This window comes from Hydra vulgaris, chromosome 12 (assembly GCF_038396675.1).
Source record: "Hydra vulgaris chromosome 12, alternate assembly HydraT2T_AEP".
In the NCBI taxonomy this organism is placed as follows: domain Eukaryota; kingdom Metazoa; phylum Cnidaria; class Hydrozoa; order Anthoathecata; family Hydridae; genus Hydra; species Hydra vulgaris.
Window position 1 is genome coordinate 1,567,240 of NC_088931.1, and position 16,342 is coordinate 1,583,581.

At 26.7% G+C, this 16,342-nt stretch overlaps 1 protein-coding gene across 2 annotated transcripts in view; it reads right to left on the minus strand.

The window, feature by feature from the left end:
- Positions 1-16,342, minus strand: part of LOC100198906 (progesterone-induced-blocking factor 1) — a 59,350-nt gene that overhangs the window by 28,667 nt on the left and 14,341 nt on the right. For both annotated transcript variants that reach the window (XM_065811191.1, XM_065811192.1), the window contains exons 6-13: positions 14,664-14,845; positions 12,735-12,860; positions 12,526-12,624; positions 7,672-7,837; positions 5,674-5,824; positions 5,214-5,304; positions 5,040-5,142; positions 4,734-4,864 (exon numbers count right to left, since the gene is read on the minus strand). In XM_065811191.1, the coding sequence (XP_065667263.1) occupies positions 4,734-4,864; positions 5,040-5,142; positions 5,214-5,304; positions 5,674-5,824; positions 7,672-7,837; positions 12,526-12,624; positions 12,735-12,860; positions 14,664-14,845 (1,049 nt within the window). The remainder of the gene's footprint in view (positions 1-4,733; positions 4,865-5,039; positions 5,143-5,213; positions 5,305-5,673; positions 5,825-7,671; positions 7,838-12,525; positions 12,625-12,734; positions 12,861-14,663; positions 14,846-16,342) is intronic.

Here is a 16,342-nt window from a genome sequence, read left to right on the forward strand (position 1 = left end):
TTATCCATGAGAAGAGAAAGAAATTATTTATTTATCTTTTCTAAATGTGTTAATAATTTCTATCAGCTTAATACGGTATTATCCTTAAGGAGACCCTTTGTTGACCAACAAGACTAGCTGAAAGTGTACATGAATATATTCACAATCAAAGAGTTATTTCCGAGAACAGTAGACACTCAATTAGAAGAAACTGTTTTACCAATTGCGTCATCCCAATTTAGAACAATTTGCCGTTTGATGTCAAACTTATAAAACCAGTGCTTAACTTTAAAAAAAAACTTGATGAACTTTATTATGTGACTTAATATTTTAAACTGCAATTATAAAACTTGCTGCTAAAGTGATTTATTACTCAGTGAGTATATGCTTACCGCAGCAAATAAATAAATATTCAATCTCAAGATTCAACAAGTAATGATAAGACATGAAAGAAAGTTTTTATACCAAAAACAACTTTTCAGACTTTCTAAACCAGAGTGAGCTAGAAGATTTAATCAGAGATTTAGGTCTTACTAAGTCAGGAGCTGATTCTTTCATCAAGGCAGATGAAATGTAATTTACTAAGCAAAGCCTGCATGACATAATGAATTTGAAATTGACTATGACTTGCGTAATGATCTATGTTGTTGTAAAGATGTGACTGGTTTGTTTCGCTTTAGACTCAAGCACAATCCTGCACAATGGCAACTGTTCATAGATAGCTCAAAACAGAGGCTCAAAATAAAGTTTCAAAGCAGTATACAAAATGCAAATAAATATACAGATTTGCCTCTTGCACACCTTACAGGAGAAAGAAAACAATGTCAAAGTACTTCTTGACAAAATTAACTATTCTGAATTCAAGTGAGATGTTTGTGGTGATTTCAAGATGTTTGCTTTTATGGTTGACTTGCATGGGGATACACAAAGCATGTTTCCTTTGCTTATGGGATAGCAGGGCTAACAATGATAATTACAAGAAATTTTATTGGCCCTCACAAGTGAAATTACAGCAAGGAGCATGATGAGAGATTTCATCAGAAAATTGCAAAAATGGAAAGCAGATATCAAGGATGATGGAATACTGCTATGATGGGAGATTATATATGGGCTCTAGTCAAAAAAGATGAAAGTATGCACTCAAGAAAATCACGATCATCAAAATACTTCTTTTAATTCTTCTAATGAGGAAAGAATTTATAAAAAAGAATTGTATTGTAATTTAAAGTTCAAAAAACTTCATAGTAAAGATTTTTTTCTTTTTGTTTTCACTAATATTGTACTTCCCAAATACTTTTTCATATATGAAAAAGTGCTATATGCCAGGCCTTGTTAAGAAGTGTTAAGCTATTCGCATTTCAGTTAAGAAATGGCTATTTGCAAGTCAGCAGTTTTATGTTAAGCAAAAACTTTTTTATTTTAGAACATTTAAGCTATCTTTTAATATTGTTAATGTGACAATTATTCAGAAAATATCAAGTCATAAAAAAAAGTCATTTACCGCAACTGTGAACTTTTTTTGCTAAAGAAACTTATTTTAATTATTTTCAACTTTTTTTAAGTAAAAGACTTAATTAAATATAATTTTAAAAATTAAAAATTTAGTTTTGAAGGAATGTAAAATAATAATATTTATTAAAGAAGAAATTTCTTATCATCTACTAAGTAATTCATTACATAAAACACAAATCCATCCATCATAAATTAAAATATATTAAAGCAAATAAAAAAATTTAAAAAAAGGGAGATGTGTTTTTGTTTAAGAAAATACTTTTCAAAAATGCTTTTTAATTATTTTAGTTTCTTATACTAACCCAACATATAAAATTTCAAAGAACATTTATTTATGAGCATAAATTGTATTTACAAATATCTTATTGGTACAAATAAAAATTCAAGTGAACATTATTTGTTTGCGAGTACAAAAAATGACTTCTTAAAAATAAATAAACAAGTTGTGATAAACAAAAGATTATCTATAAGATTGTATTTAAGGATTATTTTAAGGAATAAATTACAAGGGAATATAATCTGTTTCAAATACCAAATTTAGATTTCATTAGTAATTTTTGTTATATTAGTTTAAATGATTTTAAAGCGGTTTAAAATTAAATTTAATTACAAGGCGGTGCTTTAAAATATGTTAATGACGCAATTTAACTTTTAACGATGTAAATACCAAAGATGTGTTAAAGTTACATTTATTAGCCTTAAGTATTTTAGTTACACAAATAAAATCTCATAACAAGACCTGTAATCTCATAATAAGACTTGTAATCTCATAAAAAGGCCTGTAATCTCATAACAAGACCTGTAATCTCATAATAAGATATGCTATGTAATTATCCTTACAATATTAGAATAGATTCACATAATAAAATTAAGTTAAAACATCTGTTTATAGTATATAAACTTATTCTTATAATATTTATTTTAATATAATACTATAATTTTAGGGGTTATATATACCCTTAAGATTAGTAACTTGAATATTTTAACCCATTCTCCTTAAAATGGAAAAATGCAACTGTGGCTGCATTTTTCAATTTTTTTGAGAATGTTTCAAAGTATTAAAAATACTTCAAAACATTCTCAAAAAAATAAAAAATCACATCGCCATTTTGGAAACCTTATTTTTCTTATTTAAGATGCAAGAGCACATTACATAGAAGCTTTATTATTTGCTTGTTTTTTAATGGTTTTTTATATTACTTGAATAACGAGGGTATATATAACCCCTAGAAATATTGTATTATATTAAAAAGAATTTCATCAGGATAAGTTTATATACTATAAACAGATGTTTTAACTTAATTTTACTATATAAAAACTTATCTAAGACGTTAACTTTTAAAAATTCACAATGCTTTTAAATTTGTGGTTAAATTTTTGAACTCAGCCTCAAATTTCAAACTTTGAAAACTTGAATTACATGTCAAAAAATACATAAATAAATATTGAAAGTGGACAAAACCTTTGTTAAATTGTGTTATTTTTTTATTGATTATTTTTTCCTTTATGAATGTTTTAAATCAAGCTCTTTAATCACTAGTAATCATAGATTGTTCAATTATTTCACCTGAATTGTGCAGCTTAGTAACCTGTTTCCTGAGGTTACTAAGCTGCACAATATCTATAGTTAATATCTATTTCACCAGCAATAATAGCAATAATGGCAACCAGTTACTAAAATCCACAAGCAATAATAGTTTGATTCCACCAGCAATAACAGCAAATTTTTTGTTTCGATTAATGATATTTATTTAAGCTAATAACTGAATCATATGGCACTTGAAACTAAAGGCAAAACAACTTATCAAAAATCAATTTTTTTCAAGTTTTTGCATGCAACCATAAACCGACAAAAACAGGTAGTGGTGTTTATCAAATTGTGCTGTTTATCAAGTGGTGTTTATCAATTTGTGTTGTTTGTCAAGTGGTGTTTATCAATTTGATAATTTCCATCAGAACTGTCACTTCTACAGACATACCTATTGTTTGAGTTCAGATATTGCAGCTTGCTTAGACACAAAATAAAACTGAGATTTGAAACATCCAAGATAACTTGCACTAAAGCTAAGAGTCTTTGTATGTGGCATCAGATTTTGTTTTATAAATGAATTTCCAAAAACCTTCAGGTTCAATAAAAATTACAATATTTTCAGCAAATGTTTTGTACCCTGCAATGATTGTAGAGGCAGAACATTGTTTTTCTTCAGTATTTTCTATACGAAAGCTACATAAATTCCAATGAATTTTTATTGCGTATATAAAGATTTTTCATACACCAGATTTGTTAGAATCAATCAAATCTTTTTGAATTTTTATTATTATAACTAAAAAAAAGCACTGATACATATAATTTTATAAAGAGAATGATATCATTATAGCCTGTGATCAAAAAAATGAGAAACCAAATATTTTCAGAATAAATTACTTATACTTTCAGAATAAATTACTGACACATTAAAAAGAAGAACAATAATAATATTATAATCAAGTAATGATAATAGTCATCAATAAAAAAAAATAAAAATAAAAAAAGAAACTAATAATGAAATTTTAACAATTTATTAAAATGTCATTGAAGCAAATTGAATTTGAAAATCAGAAAAATATCTTGCACATTCGTAAAGAAAATCCATCATGGAACTACAAACGATTCTCAAAAGCTACAAGAATTCTTATATCTACTATTGGAAGGGTTATAAAACGATATAAGTAGACTTTATCCATCAAACAAGCTAAAGGATCAGGAAGAAAATTTTAATAATAAATCAGTGGTGAATAAGAGTCATTGTTCTTTTGAAAGAAATCTGGCTTGTCTAACAGAGAAAGAACTAAAAAGTACATTTTGACAAAATTGAATGGCTGCATATTAATGGACTAACAAGACTTACATATGTGACTTTAGCCAACTTCCTGGTGACAAATACTATACTGATTTCTTAGATTGCCATATTAGAAATTAGAAATATAGTATAATTTAGTATAACTTAACCAATGAAAACCTATATAACCTAGTATAACACACTAAAAGCACTTGTTTAGATTTCATGTAAGCACCAAAATATTACTTTAAGGCAGGCATTTTCAAATCTAAAATGGCAATCTCACAAAGTGTCTAAAAAAATTATATTGCAAATAAAGAAGTTGAAAATATATTGAAGTTTAATTCTAAGGTCAAAGGTATTATATTTTTTTAACATTATCTCTCCAACATTTACTTATAATAATTTAAAACATAAATTTACCTGATATCATTTTCTAAATTTGAAATAGTTTCTTTTAAAAGATTATTTTGAGCATCTCGAGTTCGAATACTTTCTATAAGATAGTTGTACGGTTGTTGCGCTTCATTCAGAAGAGAATTAGATTGTTTCAGCTAAATCAATTTTTATAAAAAATAATCCCAGTTATTATTTAAAATATTTTTTTTTAATTTATTTAAAAAAACAAAATTTTTTGAAAAGATTGAAACATTAAACTCTAAAACTATTCACAAAAAAAACTTTTACAAATGTAAATAATCTTTTCTAACAACTCGCCGAAGCCTTTACCTCTTCAGTGATTTGCTTACACTTTGTGGATTCTCTTTCAACTTCGCTGCGTAGAGAAGTATTTGCTCTTTCAAGTTGCAGAACTCTTCTAGCTAATTGCACGCTAATGAAAAATATAATTTCAGTAAAAAAAAAAAAGTGCTATGTGAATGAGTCAACTAAATAAAGTCTAACCTTTGTTGCATTCTTCGTTTAGCTGTGCTTGGTATATTGGCTCCATACCCATATGCAAATAATACTTTTTCCCCCTCAACTTCATTTGTCACTGTATATGAAAACATAAATTTTGAAAACATAAATTTTGAAAACATAAAAATCATAAGAAATATTAAAAATAGCTAGTATCATAATATAAATAACTTTTCTTTTTTTTTTTTTTTTGTTGTTGCTTTGTTTTTATTTTGAATTTTTAATAAAATTTTAAAATTAAATGTAAAGAAACTACTAAATTAATGACCATTACAATAATAATTAAAAAAATTATCATTATCAGATCATCAGAGTTTATTTAGCAAAACATAAGTCCAAAAAAAAAAAGGCTGAAGTATAAAAAAAGCAGAAAGTTTATAAAAGGTAATGCTACATAAAAACATTTACAACAACAACAAAATAAAATAAAACATAAGAAAGTTACATTCAGCAGCTTGCATAACAACATCATCCAATTCTTGTTCTAATTTTTCATATATTGTAAGCTTAGATTTGAACTCTTGGTTTTTAATTTCCAATTCAGAGATTTGTTTGTCTGAATATGCTTTCAGTGCATAATATTCCTTACTCAAAGTCTATACATAAAGTTTTGTTATTAAAACCCATAAACAGATAAACAAAATGTTTCTTAAAGATAACTTTTTTAATTAAATAAACTTAAAATTAAAAAAACTACTATTAACAAATTCAAAAAAATATTTTAAAAATATTTGAATAAAAATATTACATTTGAATAAAAATATTACATTTGAATAAAAATATTACATTTACAATATTATTGAATAAAAAATCAAATTAAGTAACAATCATTTCAATTCTGTTAATTAAAGAACTTGTAACTAGCTCAATATTTCAATAAATGAAATTGTACACAGAAACACAAGGAAAAACATTTCAATAAATGAAATTGTACACAGAAACACGAGGAAAAACAAGGATGCTGTGTAGAGAAACAAATTGAATGCAGTACTACCATAGACATGGCATAGATTGAATTCAAAACATGTTGCCTAAAAAGCAATATCTTTACCACTACACATTTATCTACCTAATGTACCACAATTATTACAACTAATTAGCAATTACCTTACAACAATTAATTAACTACCTAACTTACCATAATTAATTAAAAACTAACTAACTTACTACAATTAACAACTACCTTACCACAATTATTTAATAAATTTCTAATATATTAGATTAATTTTAACAATATACACACTGAAAAAACAAAGTTTCTCTTGTTCAACAGCTGATTTATAACATTATAACAGAAAGATTCTTTAGTGAGTGGAAGCAGTGAAGCCATTTGTTCTTCTAATAAAAGAAAGATTCTTTAGCGAAAAAAAGTGAAAAAAAGAAATGATCTTTTTCTTATGCTTAAAAAGTTTTTATGCATCAAATTTGATAAATTCTATATAACGTTATTATTACATCAAATTTGATAAATTCTATATAATGTTATTATTACATCAAATTTGATAAATTCTATATAACGTTATTATTACTTTCGATAATAACTTTATGACTATTATATTGTTATCATAAGTTATTATTAAAACAAATATAGATGACTATTGAAATTTTTATAAGTTTTTATAAGATGACTATTGAAATTTTTATAAGCTTTCTTTGAGATCCAGTTTGAAATTTTTTTTTAATAATATTATGGACCCATCAAATCTGCTAGGATCATATGACACTCCTGAAATATTTTTTAAAGAATAACTTTATAAGTTTAGTTCTACAGAGATAGGGATAGAGATAGAGTACATATAGAGGGTGTGAGCACATAAGGGTGCACAAAGGGTGTGAGCATATATAAAGGGTGTGAGCTTTTTTATTGAAAATATTTTTTTTAAATAATGTTGTGAGCACGATACTAATATAAAGTAATGTAAATTAAAACATTCTTTAAACTTTTATGTAAATTGAAAACATCAGTTAAAACATATATCTTTTTCTCTAAATAAAATTTAACTTTTTTGTTTTTGTTTTTTAGTAACTCCCAACTTAATAGTAGTTGCTTGCAGCCTTGTTGGGAGTGAATTAAAATAAAAAAATAAAGTTTTCCTTTCTTTTAAATCTTTTATTTAAAAAATCAATTTAAAACTATAGTTAACTATTATTATTGTTAAAAATTTGTAAAAAAATTATTTATTTAGTAGAATAAATCAGATTTTTCAATTTTTAACAACACAAAAAATATTTTTGAAAATAATTTTATTGCAACTTTTTCATTCTATAAAAATTCCCTGAAATTAAAAGTTTCTGAATAAATTTTAGATATCAGTTTTAGAAACTTGAATTTGGTTCTAGAACTGAACAAAAACAAAATAAAAATTGTAGGAAATAAAAAATATCATTCTCATTTAAAAAATAAATTTTAAAAACAAAATTTTTTCTTAATTTTTTTTTCTACCTCCACTTTTTTAGATAGTGTTTCATTCTGTAGAGACATCTGTTTACAATTTTTCATGGCTTCTTCATGGAGTAATTGTATCCGATCTAACTCAAAAGATTTCAACTGAGATTCATTTTCTTTCTCACTGACTCTGCTACTAGTACTGATTTGGAGCAATCGAAACCTTTTTAAAAACAAAACAAAGTTGCTAAAAAACAAACTTAAAATCTAAGCAAAATAGAGAAAACTCCTGGTTTTTCGAACTGGCAAATATTTGAATTTCCCGCTTATTTGAAGCAATTTTCATTTCCCGTGAATTTTTCTTAACAAACTCATGCAAATATCCACCAGTTATTCGAACCTGCAGTTATTTAAAATTTTATTTATTCAAAGCAATTTTTTGCTCCCCTTAACAAACACTCTGTAAGTTATTTAAAGCTTTCCTTCGGTTCAAGATACCATTGCATTACATTTCGAAATATAACTTTATCGAATGTAGTCAAAGCATGTATGTACATAAATTACAAAAAAAAATTTTTTTCAAAATATAAAAAAAAATCAAACCCATTAAACGTAGTGCAGTGAAAATTTAAACATGTCGGTCTACCCGAAAGAAGGCAGTACTGGCAATCAAAGATAAATATCTTGCTTTTAAAGATTTGGAAAAAAGTCAAACTCAAAAGAATGTAGCCAAAAAGTTTACTGTTCCTCAAAACACTTTAACTTACTGGATTAGCCATTAAGAAACCAATCATTAAGAGTCTAGTCAACTTGTAGCAAGAAAACAAAAGTTAAGTTTTGGAAAGCATGATTCCACTGATAAAGCTGTATATAAATAGTTTATGAACGCAAGAAAACAAAATGTACCAATTGGTAGACACATTAGGGAGAAAGCTTTAGATTTTACAAAAGAATTCAACATAACATATTTTAAGGCTTCAGAAGGGTGCTAGATTGGTGGAAAAATAGTTATAATGTTGTTTTTCATTTGGCGAAGAAAGGTGCACAAAGAAAATGGCAGTAAGTTGGGAGCATACCCATTTGCCCACAACCCTTTCAAGATGTGAATTGAAAGATATTTTTAACACCGTCGGGAATGGTTTCCTTTATCAACAGCTTCCGACAAAAACCTTTCATCTAAAAGGTGAACGATGTGCAAAAGAAAAATTTAGCAAAGTTCGAGTTAACTGGCCTAGCAGCAGGAAATGGGGTTTATGAAAAGCTACTTATGTTGATAATTGGAAAGGAAGAAAAACCACGATGTTTCAAAGGTGTCAAAAGCTTACCTTGTCAGTACAAGTCCCAAAATAAACTTTGGACAGATTCTAAAAATTTTACTGATTATGTAAGAAGTCTTGATGCAAATTTCAACGCTGAGGATAGGAAAGTTGTTCTAATCATAGATAACTGCACAGATCATCCTAATCCTGACAACCACATAGCATTGAATTTATATTTTTACCCAACACAGCCTCCAAAACTCAACCATAGGACCAGGGAGTCTTAAAGAGCATTAAAGGCTTTTTATCGCACGAATGTTGTGAGACAAATATATCAATGCTGGTAAAAGGTCCCAAAAGATCAATATTCTTGAAGCTATGAGCATATTGGTCAGGTCATAAGACGCTCTATTAACAAAAAAAGTAAAAAATTGTTTTAGAAAGGCATGCATCTTGCAAGAAATACAGATTTCAAATATAAATGGTAAAGCTGATCCTTTCAAATTGCTTAAAGAGAACATCAACAAGCTAAAATCATGTGGTTTATTAGATGAAGAATCAACTGTTGATGATTAAGTTAATATAGATTTTGAGATCTGTACAAGTGAAACAATTGCTATCATCGAGAAAATCTGGATGTCATTTTAATTAATGATTGTGTGGAGGTAGAAGAGGAGATAGATGAAATGTCAAAACAGTTTTCCTCCTGAAAAGCCATAATTATCAGAGATTGCACATGCAATAGAGGTACTTGAATGTGTCTCTTTTTGAAAACAACAGTGTCAAAATCCGACAATTACTAAGTCTCCTATTGAAATGTTTAATAAACATTCTTTACAAAAAAGCAATTGAAAATGGACAATTTTTTAAGAAAATTGTAATAAAATTGTTTTTTTATAAACAAAAAAAGTTATGGAAAATGACTTTTTCAAAATTTGTAAAGAATTTATTATTTTACAAGTTAAAGACTTAAGCAGCATCTTATTCCCTCTGATTCCATTTTTCTTTCTTTTTACTCTCTATTTTTGTTACAATCAGAATTTAGCAGACGTGGCGCAATAGTTAGTGTGCTTGGCTTAGAAGCAAACAGCCCAGGGTTCAACTTGAGCTCTGGGCATGTTTTCTGATATCGGTAAAGAAAGAAAACAATCAATAAAGGCATGAACTTCTTACTTAAATGCTATTTCTTAGTGCTTCGTAACACGACCGCTAGGACTTTTTGGAGCACCTAAATAAAATTAAAAAAAAAACTGATTGTAACTTGAAATAAGTCACTTCAAAAAAAAGTTTTAGTTATTCGAAATTTCTATTATTCAAAGTAAATTCTTATTCCCCTGGGAGGTTCAAATAACCGGGATTTTACTGTAAACATATTTTTTCATTAAAAAGAACATTAACAAAAAAATAGCTTGATGTATATTCTAACTGTAATGAAATTAACATACTAATACTAATAAAACATACGTCAAAAGTTTTAATTCACTCATCTTCTTAAAATATGGAAAATAGTAAATCATTAAAAACAAGACAAAAAATTGTAATTAAACATTATTAAATATGCAATTAAAATTTAAATTAGAATGTTCAAAACATCATTAATTTGGTATATCATAAAGGTATTTTTAGTATAATAATAATAATATTTGAATATATTAGAAATATTACACAAATTACAAAATAAAAATTTTACTATTTTTTTTTTTATATAGTTATTATATATAAATTGATGCAATACAATTAAATATTTAAAGATAATGATACTTATGTTAAAACTACACTTGTGTTTGAAATCTATTTTTGTTTATTTTGAAAAATATGTCAATGTTTTTATTAGAATTTTATGAAAGTTTATCTTCCTTAAAAATTTTTTAAACAAATTTAGTTTTCTTAGAAACAGTTTTAAAAATAACATCACAAATGTTTTGCAGTCATAGTAGATCTTTAATAGATCATAGTAGATCTTTTAGTTATGAACATAGTCATAGTTTTAGTTGACGTCTAATTTGTGACATGAATTATCTCTTTGCACAAATTATTTTTTAGTTCAAACTGATAAGTTTGAATGGAAATTTTAATAAGAATTAAACTATAATATTTTTATAAATCTAGACTATTCAACTATAATACTTAGTTACTTATTTTAAACAACAGGCTAATGAATTAAAAAAATTTTCATGAAAAAAACATTTTCATGAAAAAAACGTTAAAGTAAAAGAATGCGACTGAATGAAAAAGTCACACAAGAACAATTTTTGGAGTTTCAGGTCCAATAACATTTACAGTTTATTCTAGGACTTTGTCATAAAAAGATTCATTAAAAGAACTACTGTAAAAGTGACAACAGTATTCCATACAAGGGCAAATAAGAGCTTTACAAAGAGTGGAATCAGGAATTAAAGACAAGAAAAATCAAGAGAGGCAATTATATCATATGCTAGCTTTGTAATGGATTCTATATACAGTTTTTGTCCGTAGCGACCCAGTAATAATCCATTTAAAAAGGAATACCATTGGGATATTAGCAGAAAACAACTGAGTTTTGTTTGGATTAAAATTCACAACTTCAAACCATGCATTGTTGCAGGAGAGAGAAAAAATTCAAGATCATCTGTCTGTTCTAAATCAAAAAGTGATAATTTTTTGTTAAGACTGGAGTATATAAATTAAGCAATAAGCTATACAGTTGCCTCATTTCGGCCTCATCCCAAAATTTAAAAAAATTTTGGCTTTTTCTGTGACTTTATCCTTATATCAAAACACAAAGAAGCACACTTTCCATGTGCAATATGGAACTGTTTATACTTTGATATTTTACAGCTGTGATTGGAATCAGCCTCTCTAAGAACACAGAATTTTAGTAATCCTTACTACCTGATAACCTCGAAAACATTAAATTGAGTATAACCTCATTAGGAAATAACAAGAGGAGTTATAGAGTCACTAGTAGGATAAGACAACAAACCATAAGTAAAGTCAAGAAGAGCATTTATTATAGAAAAAAACAATGTAACATAGGTTTTTATCTGTGCCAACCTATTAGATGAAGAAATAATGTAAAGCTGGTCAATAAAGTTTACTCCTAATGTCTTGCTTAGGAGGCTTTCTAAATGACTGTATTTAACATCTGTCAAGATGAGTATTTTTAATAAGACACTATTTCTAACATTTACTTAACCAAGACCCTAAAGATAGAAGGAAGTTTAACTCAGGGTTAACTTTTATATTTCCATTGTTAGATTGAAATTTCACTTGCTTATCACAATATAATCATAAATTTTAAACAAAAAGATAAAAAACCACAGTAGACAATAATATTGTGAAGTCTCCCAAAATAATTAGAGAAAGTTGATTATGTATGCTGTTTGCTTTTACAATTCTGTAAAAATGGCATCAAACTTTAGTTATTTATAACTACTAAGTTATTTATATTTATTTATTATTATTATTTTCTTTACATTTATAATTATTAAGTAGGCTTAAAAATAAAATAATAAAGATATAATTTAATTATAAATTTTTAAAATAAAATATCAACATTCTTGCAAACAAAATATTTTTTTCTTGTACTAACTAATCCTTCGCATAGACAAAAAATTCTTTTTTTCTAGAGAAAATTCTAGAGAAATTAAATTCTAGAGAATAAAATACATACTCAGACAGTAGTTCACTATATTTTTGTTGAATTTGTTTCTCTGACTGCATAAGTCTCTCACTTTCTAGAACAGCCATTTCTTTAGCTTCACGCAAACTTCTAAGTAAATAAATAGATAATTTTACTTTAACTTTAATTTAGCAAAATAAATTTATGTTTTTGATGGAAATATTTTTACATTTTATCAAAAAAAATTTTAATTATTAAACCTATTTTCTCGTTCGTAAACTTCTTTAGACATTTCTTTTAACCTTTGAAGTTCAATATTAGTTTTGTTGGAAACTTCATCTAATTCTTTTTTCAGTTTTTCTTCATACTCATGTTTATAATGATCTCTAAAATAAAATCTGTTGTTGTTAGCAACATCATTAACAAAAACCATCTACAGTTAATGTCAATTCACTTTAACATCAACTACAAATTATGTATAAATGTATGTATATATATATATATATATATATATATATATATATATAGGGGTAGCCCAAGACCCTTAAACATCAGATGGGTCCCTAAAATTATCAAAAATTTTTCATAAGTATACCATGTTGGGTCTCAATAGAAGTGAAAGTATATAAAAACTTCAAAAATAATCATCATTTTATTCATCAACTACATACCAGGAAAACTACAATGTGTATGCAAACTTTACACTGACATCACCAAGCTAATAAAACCGATAAAAAACATTTAGGTTACGATCAGTTTGTAAAAGGATATCAACAAGCTAGTTGAATAGACAAGTATATGGTTTATAAAGTTAAAAAAAGAAAAGTGCAACATTATGCACAATGGAAAAAAGAAACCTAACCCCATCTATGCAATTACAGAAAATGGTGTTGAGTACAAACTAAGCAAAACAACAGTAGAAAATGACCTCAGCGTGTTGATATCATCAGTCATCAAATGGCATCATTAAGTTAACCCAGCAGCAAAAGCCCAGAAAACGGATCAGCATCAGCAATAAGAGGTCATAATATAAGAATTGAAAAAGAAAATGTCAAGCATTTTTTCTTTTGACAAGCATTCTATAGTAACCGTATTGCGAATGAATGAAATGCATTACCGATTCACGTGGTAAATGCCCAGTCTTTGAACTCTTTTAAAGCAAGACTTGATAGATTTTTATTATAAATTTTCTGAAATTTATTTAACTCTAATTTTTTTTATATATAATTTTGATTTTTTACAAATTTTAAATTATTTATAAATTGTTAAAAACCTTAATATTTAAGCATATTCAACAATTAAGCAACATTTTAATAAATAATACATGAAGCACATTAAGTTTTATGGCTTTTTTATAAAACCACAATAATAATGACTAAAAAAGTTTTTTTAATTACTGGTGTTCTTGTTTTAAAATATTTTTAAAACATGGGAGAAGTGTTGCTACATCGACTGACAAATAGGTAAATCAGTGTTGCGCTTTTACTGTAAAACATGCGCAGAGCATTGCTACATTGACTATCTTATACCCTGCTGCAACAAGAAAGTGCGCTACATTAACTGAGGGTTTGGTTCGGACAAAGAATCTGTCATTTAAAAAAAATTATTTAAAGTTTTAAATTTTTTCTGGTCTTTGTTTATTAGCGCTTGATTTAAAACAACAATTTATGGAAAAAACTTATCAATGTATATACACTTGCTAAATCTGTCTATGTACATATTAGTGCGCTTGTGTGTAAATATATTAGTCAACATATGTACAATATAACAAAAAATTGAAAATCAAGAAAATAAATAATAATAAAAATAGCATAAAACAAATGTAAAAAACAAAACCAATTTGACAACTTTTTTGATTTTTAAAAAGACAATTAAATCCAATTAGCTTCCTTAATTATTTAAATGGTATTTTTAATGTAGTGTACTCAATATATCAACTTACCAAAATAACAAAAATAACCAAACTAGTTAAGAGTTGTTTTTACTATATGTAGGGGCTATATAATCATATGTATGTATGTATGTATGTATGTATGTATGTATGTATGTATGTATGTATGTATGTATGTATCTATGTATCTATGTATGTATGTATGTATGTATGTATGTATGTATGTATGTATGTATGTATGTATGTATGTATGTATGTATGTATGTATGTATGTATGTATGCATGCATGTATGCTTACCTTGATGAAAGAAACTTCTCATAAAGCTCTTCTCTTGATGTTTTAACATTGTCTAATTGAGTTTCAATAATATGGTGTCGTTCCTCTAAAAATTTATACCTTGGAGATAATTCATTCAACTGTTTATTCAAATAATCTTTATCTTGTTTCAACAATGCAGTAGTTTGCATCAATTCTGCTATCTGAAAAGCAAAAAGGTGTACTGCATTATATACTACAAATGCATCTGCGTACAAATACCTAGAGTATATATACACAACTATAAATGCATGTTTAGATAAGGACTGTGATGTCACACATAAATAGCCTGATGCAGGAGCTTCAAAACATACATCAACTATCTTATAGCCTACTGCCACAAAGAAATGCCACTACATTGACTGAGGGTTCGGGATGGGGTAGCAATCTTTTTTATCATTATTCTTTGTTTTTGTTTTTCTTTTCTGAAAAAGCTGTATGCTATAAAGATAAGCAAAACTAGTAAGCTTTTGCTGATCTGCATTCGCTATAGATATATTTTTATTACTTGTGTTTTCTTTCTGCCACTTGTGTGATTTTTTTATGTGACATTTTTGCAATCAAAATTTTTGATATTTCTTTAGTGACTTGCTATGAATAATAACTACAAGCAAAAACAATTTTTAGTTTTTTTTTTTTTTTGATAGTTTAATCTGAAATCTAATACATTAATTTTGTCGGCAAGAATGCTAAAACCAGTGTCAGACCAACATTTTAATACTGTTTTCTGAAGAAAAACTTTTAAAAGATTTAATCACATGTAATGATAAAGTTTTTTTTTATAAGGAAAAAGAGTGGCTAAAGAGATTTCCTGGGTATTAACATTTGTAGATTGGTACATTGGTTATTAATATTTGTATATTGGGTATTGACTTTCAGTCAATACTCAAAGAAAAATAATGGTAAAATAAACATAGCAAGTTGCTGCATAAATTTTATAGTTTTTAATCAGGGCTTTTTCATTCCCATGGTTTTTCTGTTCATAGTTTTTGATCAGGGTTTTTGCTCATGGTTTGTCTGTTCATAGTTTTTAATCATAGTTTTTGCCCATGGCTTGTGTGTATTAACTACAAAATAAAAATCTTTTATATCTAGTGAATATTTGTTTAACAAAAAAGCAAAATAATTTAAAAACTTAATATTTATACATGATTAGTTGTAAGGTATATGAAGGTTATTATTTTCAGTATTCACTTATGTAGAGAATACTATAATTTAAGTTATACTTTTATCCAGACTTAAATCAACCTACTATAGTTGCTGATAATGTGTTTATTGTGCTGACTCGGCATTTAATTAGGTTTGAACTGTAAGAACTAGGCTTGTGAATTAGCTAGAAAAATTAAAGTTAAAATATGATTAAATGTGGTTGTTACCAAGATACCGAGTGGTATATTATCAAATGTGGTTATAGATATCAAGTTCTACATAAAGCATCATGTTGCACAGCAAAAAAAAAAAAAACTTTTGATGAAACTGCATTTTGCCTGAAAAAACTTTTACAAAAACATGGCTAGCTAAATTCTGTGAAGACTGAAAGTATTTTTTTAAAATTTTTTAAAGTTACTTTCCATGAAAAAAATCACATGAGAAATAAGGTCTAGTGAACAGCTGTGTATACATGTGAACAAGCCTTGTTGATGAACTCTGTTGCACCAATG